At 39.1% G+C, this 25,782-nt stretch overlaps 1 protein-coding gene across 1 annotated transcript in view; it reads right to left on the reverse strand.

Moving 5' to 3' along the window:
• The window catches only part of AGPAT4 (1-acylglycerol-3-phosphate O-acyltransferase 4), a 127,684-nt gene that overhangs the window by 3,205 nt on the left and 98,697 nt on the right, over window positions 1-25,782 (reverse strand). Inside the window, exons 3-7 of the mRNA XM_044671821.1 lie at window positions 15,010-15,171; window positions 13,981-14,134; window positions 7,404-7,506; window positions 4,395-4,470; window positions 2,637-2,835 (exon numbers count right to left, since the gene is read on the reverse strand). Coding sequence (XP_044527756.1) covers window positions 2,637-2,835; window positions 4,395-4,470; window positions 7,404-7,506; window positions 13,981-14,134; window positions 15,010-15,171 — 694 coding nt within the window. The remainder of the gene's footprint in view (window positions 1-2,636; window positions 2,836-4,394; window positions 4,471-7,403; window positions 7,507-13,980; window positions 14,135-15,009; window positions 15,172-25,782) is intronic.

Here is a 25,782-nt window from a genome sequence, read left to right on the forward strand (position 1 = left end):
AATCATCAAAGAAAGCAATTCTGATTGATTTTTTCCAATTAATTTCTGATCATAAGGAAAATCATTGTTAAGACCACAAAAGAATATGCATGAGACCTGAATAAAATGCTGTGATTCACCTACCAATCCCAAAGGAAAGAAAGCTACTCCTTTGGTTAAAATCAAAGTTCATGGGATTTCCCTTTTAGGGTAAGCGAACAAACAACATTTGGAAGTCGAGAGGAAACAGGTTGTTTAGAATGGCGCTGCTGTATTCAGTTAGGGGAATAAGTCACAGAGCAAAATTTGGACCATTAAAGGGTCTAAAAGCACTTCTCCTGCATCTCTCACAGCTGTTTTCTCAACTCACAGCCTAGTCCTTGGTTTCTTCCTTCATTTCTTTTGCTGACAATCTTCAGCAGTACCCCTTTGCATACCAAATCATCACATCATCAATGACTTTTTTGTGACATGGCACCCATTTACTACCTTGCCAAGCTTATTTCCTATTACTCCTCTTGCTACACCAACTTTTCCAGTCCAAACGACTTGCTCTCACTCGGGCCATTCCATCTTCTCTCTATAACCCTTGTCCAGGATACAAGAACTCTTCTCTTAAAATTGTAGTTTCCTTCAAAAACCTCAAGTGTAGACTCCCAACCATGGCTTAGTGCTGTCTCCTTCTTCAAACTCTTTTGTATCCTTTAGTATAGACATTGTATTTACTTATTCCTTTACATCCAGATATCTGTACCACCCCCACGTGTGCAAAGAATTTAAGTTTCACGAGGGCAAGGAGTATTTTGTCTTTGTATCCTCTGCACCTAATACAGTAAAAAATGCTCTTGTTTAACAAAAATCCCTACCATTATTACTACCGCAGTTAGCACCGCCACTACTATTAAATTTCTTAAAACAGGAGAATGAGGATAACTAGGTGGGCCTCACTGGACTAAGAGCCAAATCTAGAAATGGGAGGTCCTAAGATCAAATGTGACCTCGGATACTTCCTAGCTGTGTGACCCTGGGCAAGTCACTTTATCCCTGTTGCCTATCCTTAATTGCTCTTCTTTGTATCAATTCTAAGATGGAAGGTAAGAGTATAAAAAAAAAAGAACCTAAAAAAGGATACAACCAATCTGAAATAATGAGTCAACCAGGGAGGCTCAAAACAGAAGCTAAAGCACTGAATTAGGACCTAAGCAGGGTGCCTAATTCAAGCAGCTAAGCCTGGAAATCCAAATCCCATTTTCAGAAATCATCTTTTTAGCCACCTGTTCACTTCCCAGATCAACTATTCCCCCCTTCTGCAGCCATGGTAGCATGGGAAAAAGAGAACCTGGGTTGTTATTATCAATAGTTTATCCAAATATTCAAAAGTTTTAGAGATGTTTTCTAGCTTCTTTCTGGCAATATCACTGGTGGTCATTTGAATCACTAGAAATCAGTAAAGAATGCCAAGCTCCCATACTGGGAGAGAGTATATACTTAACTGGGGTCCTGCAAATCTAATTCTAAAAATCTATACAGTAAAAGAAAGGAAAATGGTGAATACAACCTATGGAAATTACCAAACTGAGACAGTTAAGTGACTCAGTGGATAGAGAGTCAGGTTGGGAGACAGGAAGTCCCAGGTTCAAATCTAACCTCAAGACACCTCCTAGCTGTGTGACCCTGGGCAAGTCATTTAACCCGAGTTTCCTGGCCCTTACTGCTCTTCTGCCTTGGAATCAATATTTAATATTGATTCTGAAACAGAAGGTAAGAATTTTTTAAAGATCAGCAAGTTGAATATAACAGTAAGGAACTATGAGAGATTTGTATTTTCTTATTATTATTATTTTCTTATATAATATCACAAATTATAATTATATATTATTATTTTAAACACGCAGAAATCTATATCTTGTTCCAGAAGCAACAAAGGAATCACTGGATTTTTTGAGCAGGGTAGTATCGCGGTCAAACCTGTACATTAAAAATACCTGTTTGGTTGATACACCTGAGTTTGAATCCTGACTTTAACTATATTTACTACCTGTGTGACCTTGGGTAAATCATTTACCTCTCTGGGACTCCAGATTCTGCCTCTATAATATACAGGGAGCAGGATATTGGAGCATAAGGTTGCTGAGCTTTCATTTAGCCCTATACATGTATGCCATGCTTGTATTTGCAGCCACTTGCCCACAGTATGCTGATAGTCAAAAACCCACTCAATTCTTCACGTAGAGCAGTGATTCCCAAACCTTACCTTCCATCTTGGAGTCAATACTGTGTATCAGCTCCAAGGCAGAAGAGTGGTAAGGGTAGGCAATGGGGGTTAAGTGACTTGCCCAGGGTCACACAGCTTGGAAATACCTGAGGTCAGATATGAACCTAGGATCTACCATCTACAGACTTGGCTCTCTAACCACTGAGCCACTTAGCTGTAGGGCTTGTCATCTATTACAACTTCTTGGAAAGCTTTCATTTGTGTCATGTTCCAGCAGACCATAGCTTGGGAAATAGTAGACTAGACAACCAAAGTTTCCTGCACTTCTAACATTCTCGGTCCTAGCTGTATTGGAAAAGTCTCAAATGAAGTGCTGAAGCATCTTAGCTGAGCCTGCTCGCTCCCACCCCCTGCACGGCTGGGCATCAGCCACCTCACTTACCCACAAAAATGACAAGGGCAAAACTGGCCAGCGTCAGTGACGAACCACTGCTGATCATGTTAACTATGAGTTGGAACAAGGGGTAGAGAAGCAACAGAGCCCAGAAAAGCCAAATCAGGAGAGTCCAAGATCGCCGAGGTGGTACGATAGGAGTGCCGGGGTACGTGCCAGTCCTGTAGTATCCCTCCTGAAAGGCATCCTGTGAGGACAAAGAGGTACAACGCTGAACTCCCATGGGGAAGAGGGACCACTTAGTTCACAGAACTAGAGGCAGTCCTAAACACAGGGCAGAGACGGGGCTCTTCAAATTCTCAGGATCCTGGAGCTCTCAGAGAGATTGGAGACACCTACGGATGCCCTCTCTGAATAACATTCTTAAATGCATCAGAGGAAGTTTTATCTACCTGCCCTCCTACCTTACATTCATCTAACGTCTTTGGTTCTGTTGACATTCTCACATGCATGCTATTATGGACAGAATGTTGGATTTGAAATGAGCAAGATCTGGGTTCAAATCCCGTTTCTGATATTTAATAGCCATGTGACTTAATCTCCCTGTGCCTCAGCATCATCTGAAAAATGGAGATAATACAACCTAGAGTAATAGGGTGGTTGTGACGTTTAAATGAGCTGGTGTGGCTAACATGCTTCACAAAAGGTGAGTGACTTTTTTTTCTTTCATTCTTATATGATAGAGGTCAGATAGAAATAGTCAAGTGGCAAGCTTGTTGTTCTTCAGTGGCTTCAATCAAGTCTGTAAAGTGGGGCCAATATTAGTACCCATCTCCCAAGGATGGCTGTGAGGATCAACTAGATAATATTCTCAATGAATAAGTTCTTACAGCTTAATGATTTCACATGTAGAATTGATATCGTAATCCTTACATTCTCGATGAGTGGGGTAGGGGCGGCTGGGGCTAAGGGTAGAGAATTCAGAATATTAAAAAAAATTTAAATGTATGTTTAAAAGAATGGGGGTGGGGGATTCACTGCAGCAAGGTGAGTGGCTCAAAGGACTGAGAGCCAGTCCTAGAGATGTGAGGTTCTAAGTTCAAATCTCAGACACTTCTAGATGTGTGAACCTGGGCAGATCACTTAACCCCCACTGCCTAGCCCATACCTTCTGCCTTGGAATCAATGCAAAATATTGATTCTAAGATGGAAGGTAAAGTTTTGTTTGTTTGTTTTTTAAATGGGGGGGGGAATCTCCATAAATAAGTAATAGATAGAATAGAAAGATAGATAGATAGATAGATAGATAGATAGATAGATAGATAGATAGATGCTTATTGGCNGATAGATAGATAGATAGATAGATAGATAGATAGATAGATAGATAGATGCTTATTGGCTGCCCAAAGTGGGAAGGGAGGGTGTTATAGCTTATCTATTATTTTCAATCTCTGAATCCAATTTTCCTTTAGCCATTGATATTACCAAGAAAAAACTGAGTGTTCTCTGTTTACCCTCCCTGTCCTTTTTGATGGCAGGGCTAATGAATTTTTGTAGCAAGATAGTGGAAAAACTGAGGCCACAGGAGAAAAGGAAAGCAGAAACCAAAGTGTACAAAGTGTACAAATTAGCTAATGAATGATGGAGAATTGTCTATAGAAGAGAATGTACTAGAGAGAAACGCATTTCCACCACGTGATACCAGTGGCCCCTCTAGATCTATCTCCCACTGCAGGAGGGCATTAATTATTCAAATAATTTAGAAACCACAAGGAGCTCAGGCTGCTCCCCAAACAGCCAACTGACCTTTTCTTGATAAAGCTTATGGAGCCATCTGGAACACTGTTCTTCATCTTCTGGGACTTCTTCTAATGGAATTCTTCTGCAGAAACAAAGAAAAGAGAAGCAAAGATGAGGAAAGTGCCAGCTACTCAAGTGTTGAGAAGGAGCAAACTCCTTCTAATAGCTCCCCTTTCTATGAAGTCTTTCTAAGAATCCTCAATTTTCAATTCTAATTTCCAACCTCATTCTTCTAATGGAAAAATTGAAAGCCCCAGCAAAATCTGTGGGTACATTTTATGAAAACGTGACTGCAAGAAAACTATGGAGTGGGTGATTTCATTGCCCTCTTGGGCACTGGAAAGGATTATGAGATTTTTTTCAAACCCTTATCTTCCATCTTAGATTAATTCCAAGTTAGTTAGATCCAAGGCAGAAGAGCAGTAAAGGGTAGGCGATAGGGGTTAAGTGACCTGCCCAGGATCAACACAGGAGGTTTCTTAATAAAAGCAAAAGCAAGGTTAGAGCACAGAAACTTTGACTCCTAAATCTGCTCATGGATTTTTGTCAAATGATTAAGTGCTTGGGTCTCTGTCTCCCAAAATAATATCCCACAGGATTTAATGGTTCTGAGAGAGAAGTGCTTGTGGCTATTATGTAGTTCAAGTAGAGCAATTTCTGAAAAGCAAATGGGAAATTAAATTAATAGGAATAGGGAAATTCAGTCCACAAATTTTGGAAGAGGGGGACCCAAACACAGATGTGGGATCTTAAGGCACGCCTAAAATGCTTGATTCAATGACATGGATTCACCTCTTCTCCCTTTCTTAAAATGAAACATACTATATTTCTAACTCTCCCTGCCATCTCTTGCCTTGACCATCCAATGACGAGATACCAAAATGGCTGGCTCCTTTTTAAATCGATGCTTTAATTCCCTCAAAAATGGATCATTTCTGAGGCAGTACTCTGTATGTCTCAGGACCTCCTGAATTCCTTTGAAAGCCCAAATCATTTTTTTTAAACGCTTACCTTTGGTCTTAGAATCAATGCTGTGTATTGGTTCTAAGGCAGAAGAGCAATAAGGGCTAGGCAATGGGGGTTAAGTGACTTTTGGTCAGAGTCACACAGCTAAGAAGTGTCTGAGGCCAGATTTGAACCTAGGACTTCTTATTTCTAGGCCTGGCTCTCAATCCACTGAGCTACCCAGCTGTCCCTCCTCTCCGCCCCGGTTCATATTTTTAAAGCTTTCCCAGGTTAACAATGACCTTTAGCTCTTCCCTCCTCCAACTTTTCATCCTTTCCAATGCCCTTTAATGCTTTTATCATATAAAATAATTTATTCCAGCTATGTGCATTTCTTATCCACTTATAAAATTAGAAATTCCAGAAAGATGGAGGCTGTATCTTCTCTCAAACTGTGTATTCCATGTAGCACGGGGCATAAATGCCTCACCCAGTGGGTACTTAATAAATGTCTGCTGAATGAACAAATTTGTGGATGCATTTGTATACAAAATGGTGGTGGTCACAAGGAACAAGGAGAGTAGGAAGCAAAGTTGCTTCTGCCTTGTGGTGTAAGTATTCCAATGGCCCTGATGGAGGGCTCTAGGTGACTCCTAATCTGCATCAGGGACTTGGGGCTAAACTGTGATTCAGGGAGGCAATCAGAAGGGAAGAATAAAATGGCTCAGTCTTTTGGTAATTTTAAATTAAATTTTCTATAGACACCCTGAAGCAATTATACATACAATTAGCTCATAAATCTGCTTTATTCTAACCAAGGCTATGCCTCTGAGACTCTCCCTCTCCAGTTTCCACACATATCCCTCCAATTACTAAGCTTTGGGGACTTATTTCCTCTTTGAGGTTACCCCTGATGCTTATTTCAAACTGACTTTCCACTCTTAAACATGGAGAGGAGAACAGAGTCCATTACACAGTAGTACAATTAGCTCCATTCCCTTGTGCTTTAAAGGGATGGTTCTAGTAAGAAGATACATCATCAAGACTGATCGATCTCCCTGGTTTTCAAATTTCTTACTCAACTATCAACGATCGTACACATGACAACTCTCTTCGTTTAGCATTGTTTGAGAAAAAGGTATTCCAAGCAAAATGAGCTTCCTGGATGAGAACCAAAATTGTGGGTTCTTTTTTCCCCACTCCTAGGATTTGGAATAGATCATAGAACCATAGCTAGAACCAAAAGAGACCTGAGAGGTTTCCTATATTTCTATATGGATCCTATATTTTACAGATCAAAAAACTGAGGCCCACTGAGATGATGTGACTTGCCCAAGGCCACAGAGATATCATTCTAAGTTCAGAGTGTATAATACAAATGACAGTTTTATATACTTTGCTACCTTCTTAGAGTATACTGAATGAAAGTGAGCCTTCTCTTGGTGCTCATCAATAGTTATTTGTTGTTGTTTAGTAGTTTTCAGCTGTATGTGATTCTCTGTGACCCCTTTGGGAGTTTTCTTGACAGAGATACTAAAGTGGTTGCCATTTCTTTTTCCAGTTCATTTTATAGATGAGGAAACTGAGGCAAACTAAGTTAAGTGACTTACCCAGGATCACATAGCCAGTAAGTATCTGAGACTGGATTTAAACTCAAGTTCTGACTTCAGGTCTGGTGCTTTATCCCCTAAGCCACCTAGCTACCCACCCCTGCTATTATCTAATTGTCTAATTTTCATAAATCCATTCAGAAGTGACCTCTGCTAGAAGAAGTTTTAGGCCTTCTTCCCTGCATAGATTTTACTGCCTTCAGGTGACAGAGCTAGATATTCAGTGATGTCACACAAACAAAATAAAAATCTGTCACTTAAAGAACTATGATTCAGAATGAAACTTCACTTGAAAGACTACTGCATTGTGCCTCAACGGCATAAATCAGTAAATATGGACAAATTGTTCCTAACCTGGAAAATAATGAATGAAGGCTTCATTACCTGGGAGCAAAAAGGAGATTCCTTAATGACCAGTTAATTCCACTGTGAGCCAACATATAAAATGAAGATAACTTGCCTTACATATAAATCTGCCTGATATTTCTTTCCACTTAAGACCCCCAGGAGTGTTGGATTTTCATTGTTTTTGAAATTGAGTGTAGAGTCATACACGGCTGTAACTGTAGGAAGAAAGCAGAGTTATTAATGTCATGCTCTCAAACAAGCTTCAGTGCATTACTTCAACAGTGCTCGGTCCTCAGATAGCACACCGACAATTCTTATTTTCAATTTTCTTGGTCTCTAGACATATAATGGAAACTGATAGAAAAAAAAAAGAATGAATTCAAAACACGCTCTCTGAGCAGGAGGGTCTCAGCTATGTGATGTAAATTGTCTCTGAGCATCTTTCCCCAAGACAGAGGTGGAACTGAGGCAAAACACTGGCTAGGAATGCCCAAAGCAACTGAGCTACAATAAATTGAAAATAAAATTTAAACATGACTTCATTATGAATAAACTATGTTAGAATGGAGGGAAAAGAAATCTGGCTGGTTGCTAAATGATCCAGGATGTCAAGTAAGAAAAATTATATTGGAGTCACAGAAAGAGAGAGAGAAAGAGAGAGAGAGAGAGAGAGAGAGAGAGAGAGAGAGAGAGAGAGAGAGAGAGAGATTTCAAGCTTGTTTTGTATGTAGAAAGAAAAATGGTAACAGAAAAAGACAGTGCATTCAAATTATCCAACCATTTAAGAGCTAAGCAAATGGTGACAAATAGAAAAAGAGTCCTGATGGAAACTTGGAGAGAGTGACTGAAAAGCTGTGACATTACATGCACTAAGATTCCTCTAAATTTAAATATTTGAAAGAGAGGTGGCTTGGAGTAGAGGCCAAGTTGCTAGCCTTCAAGGCAGGAAAAACCTAGGTTCAAATTCCTCCGCTGACTCTTATTAGGTATGTGAGTCCTCCTCCTTCCGCTTCAGATTACTTGTAATACATTTATTTATTTGTTTGTTTGTTTGTTTGTTTGTTTTTGAACCCTTACCCTCTGTTTTAGAATCAATACAGTGTATTAGTTCCAAGGCAGAAGAGCAGTAAGGACTAGGCAATGGGGTTTAAGTGACTTGCTCAAGGTCATACAGATGGGAAGTGTCTGAGGCCAGATTTGAATCTGGGACCTCCCGTCTCTAGGCCTGACTCTCAATCCACTGAAACACCCAGCTTCCCCCTCTAATACAATTTTTAATAATCATTTTTAGACAATTTGCAACGTGAGTCTAAAGTAGCGATTCCCAAAGTGGGCGCCACCGCCCCCTGGTGGGTGCTGCAGCGATCCAGGAAAGCGGTGATGGCCACAGGTGCATTTATCTTTCCTATTAATTGCTATTAAAATTTTTAAAAAATTAATTTCCAGGGGGCTAAGTAATATTTTTTTCTGAAAAGGGGGCGGTAGGCCAAAAAAGTTTGGGAACCACTGCTCTAAAGCAAAACTCTCCATGGACAAAAATCAAGAATACAGATATTTGATATAATTAAATAATTAGTAACAAAGCAAGTTTCATTTGCCACGTTGTTGTATAATAACAGAAATTATTTCTAAAGAAATATTTTCTAAAAACAAAGGGAAAAACCATTGTACTTTTATATATTCTATAACTTAGAAAAAATTGTAGTAAGGACCAGTAGAAGCTCTAATGGTTTCCAGCCCTCTCGAGATCCCCACGCTTTGATTTGTTGTACAGCTCTACGAAATACCAAAAGAGGGAAGAGAATTAGTTCTGCTTTTGCCCCCACCAGGCTGGAGTGTGATGCTAAGGAAAGGGGAGAGCCAAATTCCCTCCAGCACGCCCCTGGGGTGACTGACTCCTGAAGTACTGGCTACTCTAGGCAGAGAACGGTGTGACCATGGTTTATATTCTAGTTTGACGGTACAACATTAGGATGAAAAATCATTCTTGACGACTCAGTAAGGGCAGAGGCTCACCAGAGAATAGGACTCAAAATCAGAGAATGAAAGCAAAGCACTAGAAAGTGTCCAGTCCAGCTAGTCCATTTCAAAGATGAGGAAAAAGAGATCCAAAAAGCAAACTGATTTTTGCCTGAGGTCACACAAAGGGACAGTGCGCCAGAGTCTTGAATGGGCCTTCTCCTGAAAGCAGATTATATTTCACTTTCTTTCTTCTTTTTTTTTCTCTTTGTTGGAGATCTCTTCCACAAAATGACTAATTTGGGAAAATGTTTTATATGATTGCACATGTAAAATCTCTATTGGATTGCTCACCGTGTCTGGGACCAGGAAGGAGAGAGAGAGAGAGAATTTGAAACTCAAAATGTTTTTAAATGTTAAAAAAATGTTTTTATATTTAGTTGTAGAAAAATAAAATATCAAAAAATAAAGTATTAGCATACCCCTAAAGATAACTCAAAGAAAGCCCCTTAAAAGAGAAAAAAGGGCTTCTAGGTGCTGCATTACTCTCTTTGTCACATATGCTCTAAAGGTTTGAGCTCACTTTTTTTCTCAACTTAAGAACTTGGGTCTTCATATGACTCCAAGACTAGCACTCCAACTACTACTGGTTTCCAAGGGAAAACTTTGACCCAGATCATAACTGATTCTGTGTCACGGTATCTACTAAATATATATTTCAAGAGGCAAAACCTAATTCGTCAAGAAGTTGGGTTCTTGAACATTTTTTGGTTAGTTGTTGAAAGTTGAGAGTTTATTTTATAACAGGAGCAACATTATCTGTAATAACTGAATTCCTAGGCTAGGCTGCAAAAACTTATTTCAGAGGGCAGCTAGGTAGAACAGTAGATTGAGAGCCAGGCCTAGAGACCAGAGGTCCTGAGTTTAAATCCGGCCTCAGATACTTCCTAGCTGTGTGGCCCTGGGCAAGTCACTTGACCCCCACTGCCCAGGGTCACACAGCTAGGAAGTGTCTGAGGCCAGATTTGAACCTAGGACCTCCCATCTCTAGGTCTGGCTCTCAATCCACTGAGCTGCCCAGCTGCCTCCTGCAATTTAATTTAAAAGGAATAAATGTGAAGTCCTATACTAGGGTTTAAAAATGATTCATTAAGTACAGAATAAAGGAATAAAGAATAGTATAAAGGATAGTATAAAGGATAGGCAACCTTATCCCTAAAGAGGAGACTTCACATTGGACACATAGCCAGATGGCAACATGGAATCCCAAAAAAGCCAATCATGTCTCAGGTTGAATGAAAAGAATCCTGGGGTCTAAACTGAGGGAAGTAATAAGTCCTGCTGTGTTCTGTTCTGGTGAGAGCACATTTAGATCCTTGGGAAGGAAATTAACGGACCAAAATCAGTCCAAAGAAGAATAAATGGCATGGTCTAGAAATCAGGCCACCCAAAGATTAGTTGAATGAACCAGGAATGTTTAGCCTAGTTAATGGGATGTGACAGTTGTCTTCAAGAATAAGAAACACGGTTGTCATGTGGAAGAGGGATAACAATTTTTTCTGCTTACACCCACAGAGCAGAATGTCACCGAATTGATGGAGTTTCAAAGTTACAAAGAGGCAGATTTTTGCCCGGAGAAGAGGAAAATCTTAATAATTGTAACTGTCTAAAAATGTAGCAGGCCGCCTTGAAAGCTACTGAGTTCTTTAGGTCAAGGCTTTTGGAGATGCTGTAGAAAGGGCATGTGGTCCAGGAAAGAGATCAGATGACCTTACATGTCACTTTCAATTCTAGGATTTTATTATATTTTAACTCTTCTCTTTGCTTTCCCCAAATCCAATCAGTCACCAGATACTCAGAATTCTTCCTTCAAAAGAGCTCTTACTTCACTCACTGCCTTCCCTACTTTAAAATAGTTATCTATGTTGCCCCTAAATAATTTGCTTTGGTACCTCATCACGATGGGCTTAGTCACAGATTAAAGAACAGAGGGCTCTGAGAAAAGGGAGAGTTTAATTAATATCCTCGTTACCTCTAATTTGAAAGGTGACCACAGCTTCCTCTCTGGTTTGCCCACCTCCAGTCCCCTAGCATTCAAGGATCTCCACAATCTGGTTCTATCCCACTCCTCCAACTTTAACCAAACTATTTCCCCTTCAGGTACTCTCCACTCTAGATTAAATGATTTGCTTTACATATGCAATCCCAACCCATGATTTCATTTGTCATCTACTTTGCCTAGAGTACAATGTCTCAAGTCTCTCCTCACTCCTGTCCAACCTCCATTAAAATATCAAAATGGTCCTTACTATCCCCTATATTCAACAAATGCTAGTGGTTCCCTTTATCTCCAGGATCAAATATAACATCATCTGTTTGACTTTTAAAGTCCTTCATAGCCTGATCCTTTTTCACCCTTCCAGTCTTCTTATACCTTAGTGCCTGCCTCTCTACAAACTCTGGGATTCAGTGATACTCCTTTTCCTGCTATCTTGGAACTGGCTGCACCTAAAGCCTGGAACTTTCTCCTCCTCATCTTCACCTTCTGGCTTGCTTCAAATTTCAAGTGCAATCCCTCCTCCAGCAAAAATTCTTTCCCTATCCTTGAATCTTACTAGGCTACAGGTTTGGGGGGGCTTCTAGATTCCACGCTGACACCATCAAACCCATAGCTTCAAACAGCTAGGCTGGACAGGTTCAGAATTTAAGACGAGATATTATTTAAAATATTTTTAAAATATGAAAAAAATTCTTTTCCTAAATTCCTTAATGCTAGGGCTGTTTTCTAAGATTATATCCAATATCGTCCCCATTAGCTTATTACGTAATTATTTTCATGTTGTCTTCTCCTATTCGATCATGAGGCAAGGACTGTTTTTGTCTTTCTATCCTCTACCCTTATCATATTATCACAATACTTGTTGAATTGACTTGATGGGGGCAGATAAAAACAGGAAATGATAACAATCCTTTAATTATAAAGATTGTGTCCATTTTAACCGTGATTTTCCTCTTTAGTCTCCTTATAGATTGAGGAGAAATGAAAAGATGTAAAACAGGCAAGGGGAGAGTCATAGAGGAAAGCTTTTATATGTTTACTCATTTATTTCCCACTCCAAAGGCTCTGGCTCACCAACATGGGCATATCAGCCAAATCCTGAGATAAATAAATCCTCTGGAGGTAGATCTTGCCAAAAGCTGTCAGCAGGCAGAAAAGTGGGGTCAAAACCTCTTTAGATCTAGCTGTGTGGCCCTGGGCATATCACTTAACCCCCATTACCTAGCCTTTACTGCTCTTTTGCCTTAGAACCAAAACATAGGATTGCTTCTAAGTCAGAAGGAAAGGGTTTAAAAAAATAAAAACTTCCTGAGGAATTAGGCCTCTAAGAGAGGCTCAGTCTTATAACTAAGACAAACAACTGTTGTTGGGGGAGAAGGGGAAAGAATGGAGGTTCTCAGCAGCACCCACAACATCCCAGTATTTGTGCTGAGCAGCAGAGGGCGTAGTTACTATTCTGTGAAATGAGCTGACCTAAGAGATGGTCAGTAAGGGTTGCCATCTGCAGCAGCTGGCAGGACTGCTTTTGTTTAGGATATTTTCTAGCTGTGTGGCCCTAGGCAAGACTCCTGACCTCTCTTGGGGCTCAGATGTCTTTTCTGTAAAACGAAATGGTGGTGGGGGCTGTGGTGGCAGTAACCACATCAAAACTCAACCATACACAGCTCTTTAATGTTTACATGGCATTGCATGTACACGATCTCAGGGGAGACTCCTGACAACTCTATGAGGTAGACACTCTACGTATGATGAGGCCCATTTTATAAAGGAGGGAAGTAAAGTATCTTGTCCACTGTTACCCAGCAAATAAGCCAGGTCTTTCTGACTAACTCCAACTCCATGGATCTGTGGAGTCAGAGAACCTGAGTTTAAATCATACCTTTGATGTTTCCTATGTGAGGATCCTGGACTTGAAGGTCACTTCCTTTCAGGCTTTCATTTCCTCCTTGTAAAATGAGGAAATTGGTCTAGAAGGCATCTGAGGTACTTTCCAGGTCTAAATAGAAATCCTATGAACACTATGCCAGGCCAACCTCACATAATCGCTGTGTTTTGTTAACATTAATTACTACAGAAATTTGCTCTACTAGTATCATTGCTGTCTTGTCTCAAAGTAAAACTCTCTCTCTCTTTCTCTCTCTCTTCTTTCTCTCTTTCCCTCTCTCTCTTTTCTTTCTCTCTCTCTCTTTCCCTCTCTCTCCTTTTTTTCTTTCTCTTTCTCTTTCCTTCTCTTTCTCTCTCTCTCTCTCTGTTCTCTCTCACTGTCTCTGTCTCTCTCTCTCTCTCCCTCACCACTTCCTCCCCTTTTCCCCCTATCTCAATCCTTACCTTCTGTTGTAGTATCAATCCTAAGACAAAAGAGCAGCAAGAGCTAGGCAATCAAGGTTAAGTGACTTGCCCAGGGTCACACAGCTAGGAAATGTCTGAGGCCACATTTGAACCCATGTCCTCTTAACTCCAGGCCTAGTGCTCTATCCACTGTGCTCCCTAATTTGTCCCTCCACCCCCACCCTATCTATCTTTCTTTACCACCAGAATTTACACAGAGTCTGTCAGCTGACTGTAAAGAGACTGCTGAATTTGGGACCTTTTGGGGGTAGGGAAGAAGGGGAGTCTATTTTGTCTTTATTTAAAGGGAAGAAAAAAATGTGCACCAAGTAACTTTCCTTACCTACATTTCTTAAACACTTCACAGTGACAGCAAATCCCTTTGTGCGCGGAAGCAGGTGGTATTTGAGTTTCGGCAAGCCTTTAGATTCTGCTACCTGCATACTGATCTGGTGCTTCTGCTGGGTGAATCTGGTGCCCTCGCAATGAATCAGAAACTGTAAATAATAGGAGAGAGAAATTAGAATGACTGCATGGGAAAAGTCCATGTGCAAAAGCAAGAGACTGAAGGAAGCATCACATCTTCCTAGACTTCTCATGTCCTTCAGGAAGTGGCTTTACAGCCTGTCTCCTGGAGCCCAGGTACCTGAATTCCTAAGGAACATTCTCTGATTGCATTACTTAGGCATGACTCATCAGCTAACTCCCTGTTATGGGGAGGGAAATCACCAGCTTATCCGGCCTTCAACTATCCCATTGTGGGGAACAGGCCTGATGAGGGGAAATAAATTATTTCAGTGGGTTTGAGGATAGGCTTACTGTTCTCAAAATGTTTCCAGAGCCTTTGATCATTAGCTGTGCTAAGTAAGAGAACCGGCGTGCTCAGGAAGGACTGCTGGATGATGCAGTGGCTAGAATACTGGGTAAGCTCATCTTCCTATGTTCCAATCTGGACTCCGACACTAGTTTTGTGACCCTGGGAAAAGACATTTAGCCCTATCTGCCTCAGTTTCCTCATCTATAAAATAAAATGGAGAAGGCAATGGTAAATCATTCCAGTGTCTTTGCCAAGAAAACCCCAAAAGGGGTCACGAAGAGTTAGATTCAACGGAAACATCTGAATGATAACAACAATATTTAGGAAGTAGTAGAAATAGGAAAAAATCAAAATGAGCATCAACTTCCTACCCTCCCCCAAACCATTACTGTGATAATTGGGGGGGAAATTACAAAAAAGGATCAAGTCCACAAGGACTGGGCAGTTTGTAAAAGTCTTCTGACATTTCTACATACTCCTAGTGAGTGAGCAGAATTGGAGGCTGTCAAGATGGAAGGGGATTGCTGTTCCTGCTATTTCAAAGCTGTTACTTACCCAGAAGTTTTCAGGATAGTCTCGGAGATTTAGCAAACCCTTGATGACTGTCTCACGATCTTCCTCCCACTTGCGGGAACAGAATACTATTTCCAGGAAATACCACATCCATCCAATTACAGGGACATAAGAAAGTTCTTTCTTAGCCAGTACTTTGGAGCTCTGAAATAGAGAAGAGGAGGGAAAGAGAGACCACAGGAAAGATGAGAAGGGATTTTCAATTTGATATCGGTCAAGCTATCAATCAACAACCATTTATGTACCTACTCTATTCGGTCACAGTTTGGTACTGAGTCTTGATGACAAAAATGAAAGCCCCTACCCTCACTAGCTTACATTTTCATGGAAGAAACAACAGGTATAAATGTAATACTGATGGGGGAGAAACATACCTAAGTTTATAGCGGGGACTTGCTCCAAGAATGGGAGACACAAACTCTGTTCAGTCCAGAAGTAAGAAAATAATTTTATTTGAAGAGATATTTTTTTTGTTTTGTTTTGTTTTTGTGGTTTAATAGCCTAATAGCTGGTGGAATCGTCTGGGAGCTAATAAGGTAGTCTTAGGGCTGATGGATAAGCTCCGTAGCCTCTTTGGAGCCAATAGTATAAGAGTAGCAGCTGTGCTGTAGAGTGGCAGCTTCCATTATAGAGTGGCAACTTCCACTGTAGAGTGCCAGCTTCCACATCCTGTGGATCAGGGCTGGCATATTTATTTGGGGTCTGGTAGCATAGCATCTCCCTTTCCAAACTCAGGTGGAGGTATGTTTGGGGTTTGTTGCCATAGGGAATACGAAGCATGTGCAAGATTGGGGAATTCTTCTGGAATACCAGAGTCTCCAGTGCACAGATTCCATGTTCCTCCATTGTCCACCTTGTCATTATTTATAGATGCAGGAGAGGTCTTGTTGCCCTTCTGGAATGGGAATGGGGAATGGGTGGTTCCTGGTACATTGGAGGACCACTATCAGTAATTATTTTTAGGAACAATATAAGTAATTAATAAAACAGAGTAGTGTAGTGCAGAGATCATGACCCCCCTCTCTCTGCACTGTAGTAGGTATGATGCTGATGTCTAGTATAGAATGTTACAGATCTAGTACACAGAATAGATCACTGAACAATCTACAATTCATGATCGACTAATGCTGAACTGTAGGTTTTGCAGTTTAACCAGCGCTAACTAGTGAGAAATACAAGATTTCAGAGTATGAGAGCCCCCGCTCCTATTACTGCCCCTTACTGCCCACTGTCAGCCCACATCAAAACTATAAAAGAAACATACAAAACAGACTCAAGATGACATGAGTGGGAGGTGACAAGAAGAGGAGTGGACCAAGAAAGGGTACCTTTGGAAAGTGGCATTTGAGCTGGGTCTGGAAGGAAGCCAAAGACTAAGATGCAGAGGTGAAAAGGCCTTCTAGGCATAGAGGGCAGCCAGGGCAAAGGTGAGGAGACAGGAGATAGAGGGTCATGTGTAATTGCATTTGACTTACAGGAGCAGAGGCTATTAGCTCTTATGTGGGTAATTATGCAAAATAAAATAGGGAAAAGAAGTAGTTCATTTTGAGCCCATTCCAGGGACCAATTTAATTGGCAGGACTGGAGAGAGAGGCATTGGTTCTGAATCAGGTCAAGTCTGGAGCACAAAGACCTGGAATACTGCCCATGGATTCAAACACTAAAATCATCCATACTTTGGGCTTTCAATTATATGGGTAGGTACATTCTAGGCACAACAAAGGTTAGCCTACAAGTCAGAACAGCTATTCAATGTCTAGATGAGGCTCCTTTTCAGAATGAAACCTTTATTCTTCTGCTGCCAGACAAAGCTCCCTCGGTATGTTTAAGCATCAGTTAATTTACCAGCATTTATTAAGTGCCTGCTAAGTGCCAAGCATTGTGTCGGGCACTAGAGATAAATACAAAGAATGACACAACCTCTATTCAAAAGAAGCTCATACTCAAATGAGAAAGGCAACAACAAATATATTCACACACGTAATATATATGCATGTGTGTATATATACACATGTATAAATGTACATATAACATGAAACTGTACACAGGATAAAGATGAGTGATGAATGATAAACATAGAAAAAAGGTAAAGGTATTAAAAGGTAGTTTGAGTGGGAGGACATTAGTTGGGGATGGAGAGCAACAGGAAAGCTTGGAAATAGTATTTTTTCTTATTGAATTGCCTAAAAAATGCTCCTTAAAACTGTATTTGGGAAAGGGAAATTAGTAATATCTTCTACTAGCAGTGATCCCGAAAAATTTGGGGGACTTAATCAAGAAATCCTCAAACATTTTTTCTCATTCTAACATTGAAAAATATCAATATTTCATATCAATTAAATCTCATCATCATCATCATTTCTTCTTCCTTCTCTCCATTCTAACATTCATTCATTCATTCAAAAAGCATCATTTAAGCAATTATTATATATTCAATTCAATCCAATTCTAGGTAGTGGGAATGCAAAGGCACAATCAGAGAAGGATCAGAATGGCTCTGCTACTTTCACTTAATCCCATTCTTGTAGGTCTCAGTATGGAACTCAGAAAGTATTTGGCCTCCCAGAAACTGGTAACTCCCCCCCTCCCCCAAACTGGTAAAATACTTTTTGATGCTTTTAAACTTTTTCCATTTTCATTTTCCCCCTTTGAACCCAACGTAGTCATTTCTAGAACTTTAATCCATGAAATCCAATTTATCCATCAACAGAAAGGTGCTTCAAAGGAAGGCCCTTACATAAGGCAAAAACTTGTACATGCATGCACACTCACGTAATCTAGTCTTGTAAAAAGTTCAAATGTCTTAGTCATCATAGACAGTTTCTTGATCTATCCAATGTTTGCCAAGTTTTTTCTATACTAAACTCAACCGAGGTAGTAAGGTTTAAAAAAATGTTTTATTGTGAACTCAATACAAATACAACAGAAACAATACAAAAGTATAAATATCTCCATATCCAAAGAACAAAGATAAAAAATATTGTATGTATAAATGATACATGCATTTAATTTAACCAGGTTCACTGCCCTTTGCCCTTCTTTTTGCACTTGTATTCTCTTCTCTTTGTTGTCCACAAAAAATGACAAATATAATGAATGCAGAGAAATATGGGAAGATTTGTATCAACTAATAAAGCAAAATAAGTAGAACCAAGAGAGTGATTTTTGCAGTGACCATGATAAAAAGGTGAAGGAAATCAACTTGTAAAGACTTCAGAACTCTGATCTAAACAAGCAATCAGAACTTCAAATGACTTATTCTCCACTTCTTGGAGATGAGAGAGATGAAGAATGGCATTCCTTCGTAGACAGAGACAACATTCTAATGAAGGTAATAAATCTCAAAAGGCTCATATTGAATGCCAAGTCTATTATTTATGCTTTCACATTTTTACCAGGATTCTCAGATACCTATAAGAGCCTTGTTTCTTTTCAGTCCTAGTACTACCACAAAAGGGGCATGGACTAATTTTCATGGCTACTGTAATTTGTCTGTTTTTGAATGCTACAAATGAGAAGGAAATGTCTTTCAGTCAAAAAGCATGAACTTGGATCACCATTAGAACCCATACCATCTCAGCTGGCACAACAAAAGTATCATAGGAAAAACTATTTCCAAATTCTATGGAATGGCACCTGGTAAAGTCAGTTGCAGGGTTTCAAAATTCTGCTCTACATCATAAGGCAGGCATACCATAAGGTCCTCTCAACCTTAGCTCCTACTTACCATGCCCTCAGCACACTTTTATCTCACCTTGCCTTTCTTTTGGCCTTCATGGTCTCAGACTTCAAGATTAAAGAAATATTTGTTCTTAATCTTGAATGCTAAATTGGATTATTTCAGTGACAAATGTGGGAGGAAAGTCTTTTAGTATTGAATCATGTCATGCAGATATTTTTTTTCTAAGCTAAAAGTGGCCTGGATATAAGCTTAATAGTAAAGTAAATTTTAAAAAATTTCAGGAAGACTCAGGACTACAACAAAGAAGATGATATTAATATTTTTTTTTTTGGTCAGGAGGTAAATTCCCAAGCTTAATTTTATAGGTAATGCCATTCTTGAGATTTTGTGAAAAAAGAAGTCACTACAATCATGTTAAAATTTGGATTCATATTAGGTTTGATAAATTAAATGGAGACAATTGCTATTCACGGTATGGTTGAGCTATGCTCTAAATGGCAATTGCTGGTTTGTGGCTGTGACTTAAGTACTCTATCTTTGTTTCCATGTGCAACAATGATCGAATGCCAGAATTAGTAGATGAATGGAATGGCTTTCTGTGTAATTGATTTGGAGACTCATTCAAATATATATACATATATATATATATAATTCAAAAATATATTAGACTAGCAATAAATTTGAATTCCATGAATTATCCCAATGTTAGTATAATGTTTGTAAGTTCCTTACATTATACTTTTGGAAAATATTATATTAAAGTGCAGTTGATTTTTGGAATTATATCTAGCTTGCCTGACCTATTGGTGATTTATATAGTTCAGACAGAAGTCTGCAAAACAGTGTGCTCCCTGGGCTGACCTAAATATTCAAATGTGTATACTTTGTCAGATTTCATTTGAACTTGGCAAATAGTACAACAGATTTGGGAAACTGGAAATGTTATTTGGAAGCTAAATTAAATTTTATTTACTTATATTTATTTATGTTTACATATAATAAATATATATACACCATACTATATTTATTTATTTGTGAAAAATAAAAAATAAATTAAAAAGTCAAATATCAAGGATTTAGGAATATTTGGAAGAAATTTAAATATGAAAAAGATTGTTAATGCAGTTTTAAAATGCTAAAATTTGGTGATGATCAGGAGAAATCCAAGTCATACTATTGTAGCCTATTCACATGGCCTTATCTGTAGTTCTGTTAAATTTCTATCATTGAGGTAAGTGGTGATTGGCCAATTCTGAGCACACGAAATGGCCTACAGGACCCATTTTGTTGATATGAGAAAGGCAATCCTTGAACTAATATCAACTTGTTCTCAGGAGAACGGTTCAGAGAGTGAAAATAACAATTGAATGAAAAAGTCAGATGATGATCAAACTTCCTTATTTTTGTAAACCGTATAAAGCCTGTGTATAGCACTTTTTAGAAGTATAATTCAAAGCAATCCTGAGAATGACTAGGAATTTAGAAAAAAGGAACGAGATTCTCCAGGGAAACGATGGTGACTTTCTACAAAAGCTGTTTGCCCCTAAGGTGATCTTTACTTTGCTCCAATACTTGGTATAATGCAGTAATTGATATTTTTGTGACAGCATAAAATTTCAGGTAATTTTTCACCTCCTAATAACCCCAAAAGCTCTGCTTTATCCATAAGGACGTGATAGTGAGAACGATCAAGATGAAGAGGCACCTAAACGGTGTTTTGGACTGGAAATAAGGAAATAATGGGTTCAAATCTTGCCTCAGATGCTTATTAGCTATGTGACTCTTTAACCATCTCAACTGAGCCTCAATTTCCTTATCTGTAAAATACAGTTAATAATAGGACCTACTTCATAGGATTCTTATGACACTATACATGTAAAATTCTATCTATACAATACTTAAAGCTCTGTATAAATGTCATCTATTGAGACAAAAAAAGCAAAAAAATTATAAATTATTTTCCTTTCATTGTACAAGTTGACTTTAAATGACTAAAGACTTTATAATGAACATGGTTGTGTGTGTGTATAATATGTGACATATATAATATTATATACAAGTTTAATTTACTCTAAAGTAATTATGATGGAAATTACTGGAACCAGATTTTGTAACCAGATTTTGATTAACTACCAAATGGCAGATGAAAGCCTAGATCTTCCATATTGAATTTTCATATTATAGTTTAGATTAACTTTTGTTTCTGTGGAGTTTGAGGCCAAAAAGCAAGATGATCATGCTGTTCTACGATGTCACGTGTCTGACTGATCAAACTTGACTAGACCCAACTAAGACTTGAGGGAGATTTATCTGAATACTTTGTGAACAAACCAACCCTTCTATTTCTTTCTAGAATATACATAAAGGTCTAGAAATGGACCACTATTGAGTATAATTAGAAAAAAAATTGCCAGCACTCATATACAACTTAGGGTTTGCAATGAACTTAACAAATACTTTATTATCAAAATAACTTCAGAGGTAGGTACTATTAGTATCCCCTGAGGCATATATGGGTTAAGTGACTTGCCCAGGGTAACACAGCTGATTAAGTGTTTGGAACAGGATTTAACTAGGATCTTCCTGACTCCAGACCCACTGCTCTTCCCAGCTGGCTACTACCTAGGTGCCTCTATGAAAAGTCACTGTCCTTAGAATGAAAATAACAGGAAAACAATAACATTTTGAGAATGGGGAATATCAGTGCGGTCAGTTGGAACGAATGTGGCCAGGGTACACAGGAATCAACAGATATTTAAAATATTCTAAATGAACAGAAATCCCAATTTCCGCATCACTGGAAATTTCCCCCATGGAGCCTGGGTAACCAGCTGTCCAGAATATTAGAGGAGGCTGCTGCATTAGGAGGGAGGGAGGTTAGATGAGATAACCTGGGAGGTCCCTTCTATCTCTAAAATTCCTTAGCTCTACTGGGTAAAAAACCAAGGCAATAATGGTACACATCACTTGCTAAGTATATTCTACTTCCTGCTAATGTATCAGGAGGATAAAATAATAATCCTCTATTGAAGGTGGTATAGAAGTTTTTCATTTTTGAAAAATGCCCAAATGTCTTTTTATTTAAAAAAATGAACACAATAAATTCTACATAGGTGTGGACTATTAGTGCTACTAATACTTTTCAAATCTATTTTTCAATTAACAATTGATTCTCTTTCTGACTTTCTCCCCAAGTGGGGGAAAAAAAGCTCTTATTTTGTACCTCTTATTTTCTAGGCACTCTAAGTCAGGAGATTATGGATGAGCTAAATCAACCATTCATAACTAATCATTAACAACTAATTCATTTATAAGATTTCACATTTATTGAGCATTTTAAGATTTATAGTGTTTGCTTCATAAACCCCTGTGAGGTGGGTAGTGTGAGTATTATTATTATCGTCCTGGAGACGAGACTGTGAGAGAGAAAACAAGCTTCCCAGAAATGTCTAAGGCGGGTCTCAGTTCCTCTTCCAGTTCTTATTCTTTTCACTCCATATATTGCTACCTTAAGATGACAAGAGAAACATCATCTGTGTGTCTCTATGAATGGAGGAGACAAGGCAATGGGCAATGACATAGACTTGGATTCCAAAGGCCTTTCATTTGTGTCCTGACTTCACCACTTATGAGCTATGGGATTGAGTCTCTCAGTCAGCTCTGAGCCTCAGCATGCATCTGTAAAATGGGGCTAATAATCATTCTATTGCCTAATTCACTAAAGGTCTGCTAGGAGGAAAAGTGCTTTAGAAAAGAAAAGAACGTAAAACTGTGAGCTGGTAGTAGGCTCAATAAAAATAGCAAGTCAAGTCCTACACACCTAGATGGTACAAGGCAGCTAGGTGGTGCAGTAGATGGAGCACTGGGCTTAAAGTCAGTAAGACTCCTCTTCCTGAGTTCAAATCTAATCTCAGACACTTACTAGCTATGTGACCCTGGGCAAGTCATTTAACTCTGTCTGCTTAGGATTCTTCATCTGTCAAATGAGCTGGAGAAGGAAATGGCAAACGATTTCTGCCTTTTCGCTAAGAAAACTCCAAAATGGGGTCACAAAGAGTTGGACAGGATTCAAGGATAACAAAGTTGTAAGCAAATAGGTGATATGGGTTCTTTCTCTATTAAAGGAATAGCTACTATGAATGTCAGGACATAAAAAGTCACCTAAGGAGACCAACTGATCCTACCTCCCTACTCCAAGGAAAATGAAATCCCTATATCATTCGTAAAGAGATGCTCTATACACATGCAACATTTTCATCTGGGTACTTCTGTTGGAAAATGCTGGCTTGGCATTAAAGGTTTTTTATGACCTGGCTCCAACTGTTCTTTATTTTTTATACATGGCTCTTTTCCTTCACATATCCATCAAACCCAACAAACCAAAATCCTTGCTTTACTTCACTCATGACATTCCATCTCCCATCTCGATAGTTTTATAAAGGCTGTGCTCCATCTCTGAATGGCTCTCTTTCTCTTCTGTTACTTAGAATTCTTTATTTTCTTCCAGATTCATTCAAATGCCATCTCTTCCATGAAGCCTTCCCTGATCGCTCCTCTACTAGTGCTTCCCTATCAAGTAGTTACGTGACCAATATACTCCAAGACCTTCGCATATATTGGAAAATTGCACATAATAATAGCAAACCCCATTATTTAATAAGTGCTTCTCATACAAAGATACCTAGCCACTTTATAACTTTTCTCAGGCTCATCAGGAGTTACCAGCATCACTTCTCTTGTACTTTGGGGCCACTAATAATAACTAAATAGTGTCAAAGAAAAAAGACACGCTGCTCTGCCAGGGACACGACTTAGATGAATGAGACAAAGACTGATGATCAGAGCTGGTGTTTTGGAGCAAAACAGCGTAATGACTCACACTAAGTCTTCTCAGAGTGAGAATGAGTGTGATTGGGCAAACTGCAGTGAGATTTCACGCTTGGGAAATGGCCTGGATTTAGAGCAAAATTAAAAATGCTTTATTTTATGTATTTTTCTGCCTTTATTATTTTTGATTGTCAATCGAATATGCCTGAATACATGTATGCTGAGTTTGACTGAAATGAGATCCTACTGTAGTTGTTGTTGTTTAGTCATTTCAGTCATGTACAACTCTTTGTGGCCACACAGGTTTTCTTGGCAGAGATACTAGAATGGTCCGCCATTTCCTTCTTCAACTCATTTTACAGATGAGGAAACTGAGGCAAATAGGGTTAAGTGACTTGTCCTGGGTCATACATCTAGTAAGTTTCTAAGGAACAATTTAAACTCATGAAGATAAGTCTTCCTAACTCCAGACCCAGTGCTCTATCCACTGAGCTACCTAGATGCCTGGAAGCTCTTGAGTTACCTTGTATTTATTTTTGTATACATTTACAAGTTGTCTCTCCTATTGAAAGAAAACTATTTGAAAGCAGAGACTCATTTCTGTCCTAGAACCTCCTTTGAACATAATAGGTGCTTAATAAATATCTGTTGGTTAATTCTGGAACTGGTTAGGCTTTAGATCATACAATAGTCCTGCAGACTTTTACTGTCATTCAAAAATAAGAAACAATTTTAAAGAGCATTTTCACTCCTACAATGAACTTAAACAAAACAAAACAACAACAACAACAACAACAACAAAACCACAGCAGCAAGGGTGGTTCTTTGGTCCAATGGATAGAGAGTCAGGAGCCAGATCTGGACGTGGGAGGTCATGGGTCCAAATCTGCCTCAGACGCTACCTAGCTGTATGACCCTGGGCAAGTCAAATGCCCAGCCCTCACCACTCCTGACTTGGAACTGATACTTAGTACTGATTCTAAGACAAAAGGTAAGGGTTTATTTTTTAAAACCATAGCAGCAACAATGGCAAAATCTCTTATCATTAGGTCTGAGAAATATGTACGAACCATGTTTTGTTGCTGAGAGAAATTCCATAACATTCTAAGGCTGTTGGTGTGCCTTCCTATTTCAGAACTGATATTGTTTGGCCCAATTCACAGGCTCACAGGAGTAAAAGTAGGGCTGTCCGATGGGTCTTGTTCTAGTTGATCTATTCTTGACAAGGAATCTAGAATCTGGTGTTGGCATGTGCTTTTGTTCTTCAGAAAACTAAAATTCGATAACCTATAAATCTCACCGAGTCTCCAAAATTTCCATGCAGCAGCTGCTAGGCATGTCCTGATGGTTATTTTAAAAGGGTGAAACAAGGGGAAAGAGAAAATGATGGAATTCTTTACTGAATCATCAGCAGAAGGCCAGGATTTGTCTCAATGCAATTGATACTCGAGGACAAAGTATTCATCAGAAAAATGTGAGATTTCAAGAGCAAAGGAGGGTTCCCAGCAGCCACAGAGTGAATGCTACTTTCTACCCTAACTGAAAAGGAAACAGAAAATGAGCTTCCAGCATGTTGTCCAGGCAGCTGGCAGACAGGATGTGACACCAATACCATAGCTTGTTCCAGACTCAATTAAAGGATGAAAGAACTTCCTGTATGGCTATACGGCTATGCAACTTGGATTCCTGGCTGCACGCCCACCCCAACCCCCCAGCTCCCACCTTCCTCCCAGTATGTCACAATTGGCTTCACAAGCAGCTCACATTAAATACCAAGCAAGACCACCAACAATGAGGTCCTGGGATATAGCCAGCCTACTAGCCCTGGAGCAACACAACACCCAGGTAGAATAAAGACTTCAATTAGGCACTGAAGCCTTACTATGAAAGGCTTAGGAAGGGAGAGAACCCAGATCTTCTTGGCTTGGGATGAAAGAATGGGAGAGTAGGAAGACTTCAAATCTTAACTTTGCCCCATATTACAATTCATTCAAAACCAAACCAAATCATTATTTATAAAGTGTCTAATGTATGCAAGTCACTAGACTAGGCACTGGGGGACACAAAGACAAAGTTTTAAAAGAATCCCTGCCATTAAAGAATATATTTGCGTAAAAACTATATAAGATTGCTTGCTGTCTCAGGGAGGGGAGAAGGGAAGGAGACAGAGAATGTGGCTCAAAATTTAATTAAAAAAAGAATGTTAAAAAATAAGTAAAAATATAAGGGGGGGGAAATAAATTTGC

The sequence above is a fragment of the Gracilinanus agilis genome, chromosome 4, assembly GCF_016433145.1.
Source record: "Gracilinanus agilis isolate LMUSP501 chromosome 4, AgileGrace, whole genome shotgun sequence".
Lineage (NCBI taxonomy): Eukaryota > Metazoa > Chordata > Mammalia > Didelphimorphia > Didelphidae > Gracilinanus > Gracilinanus agilis.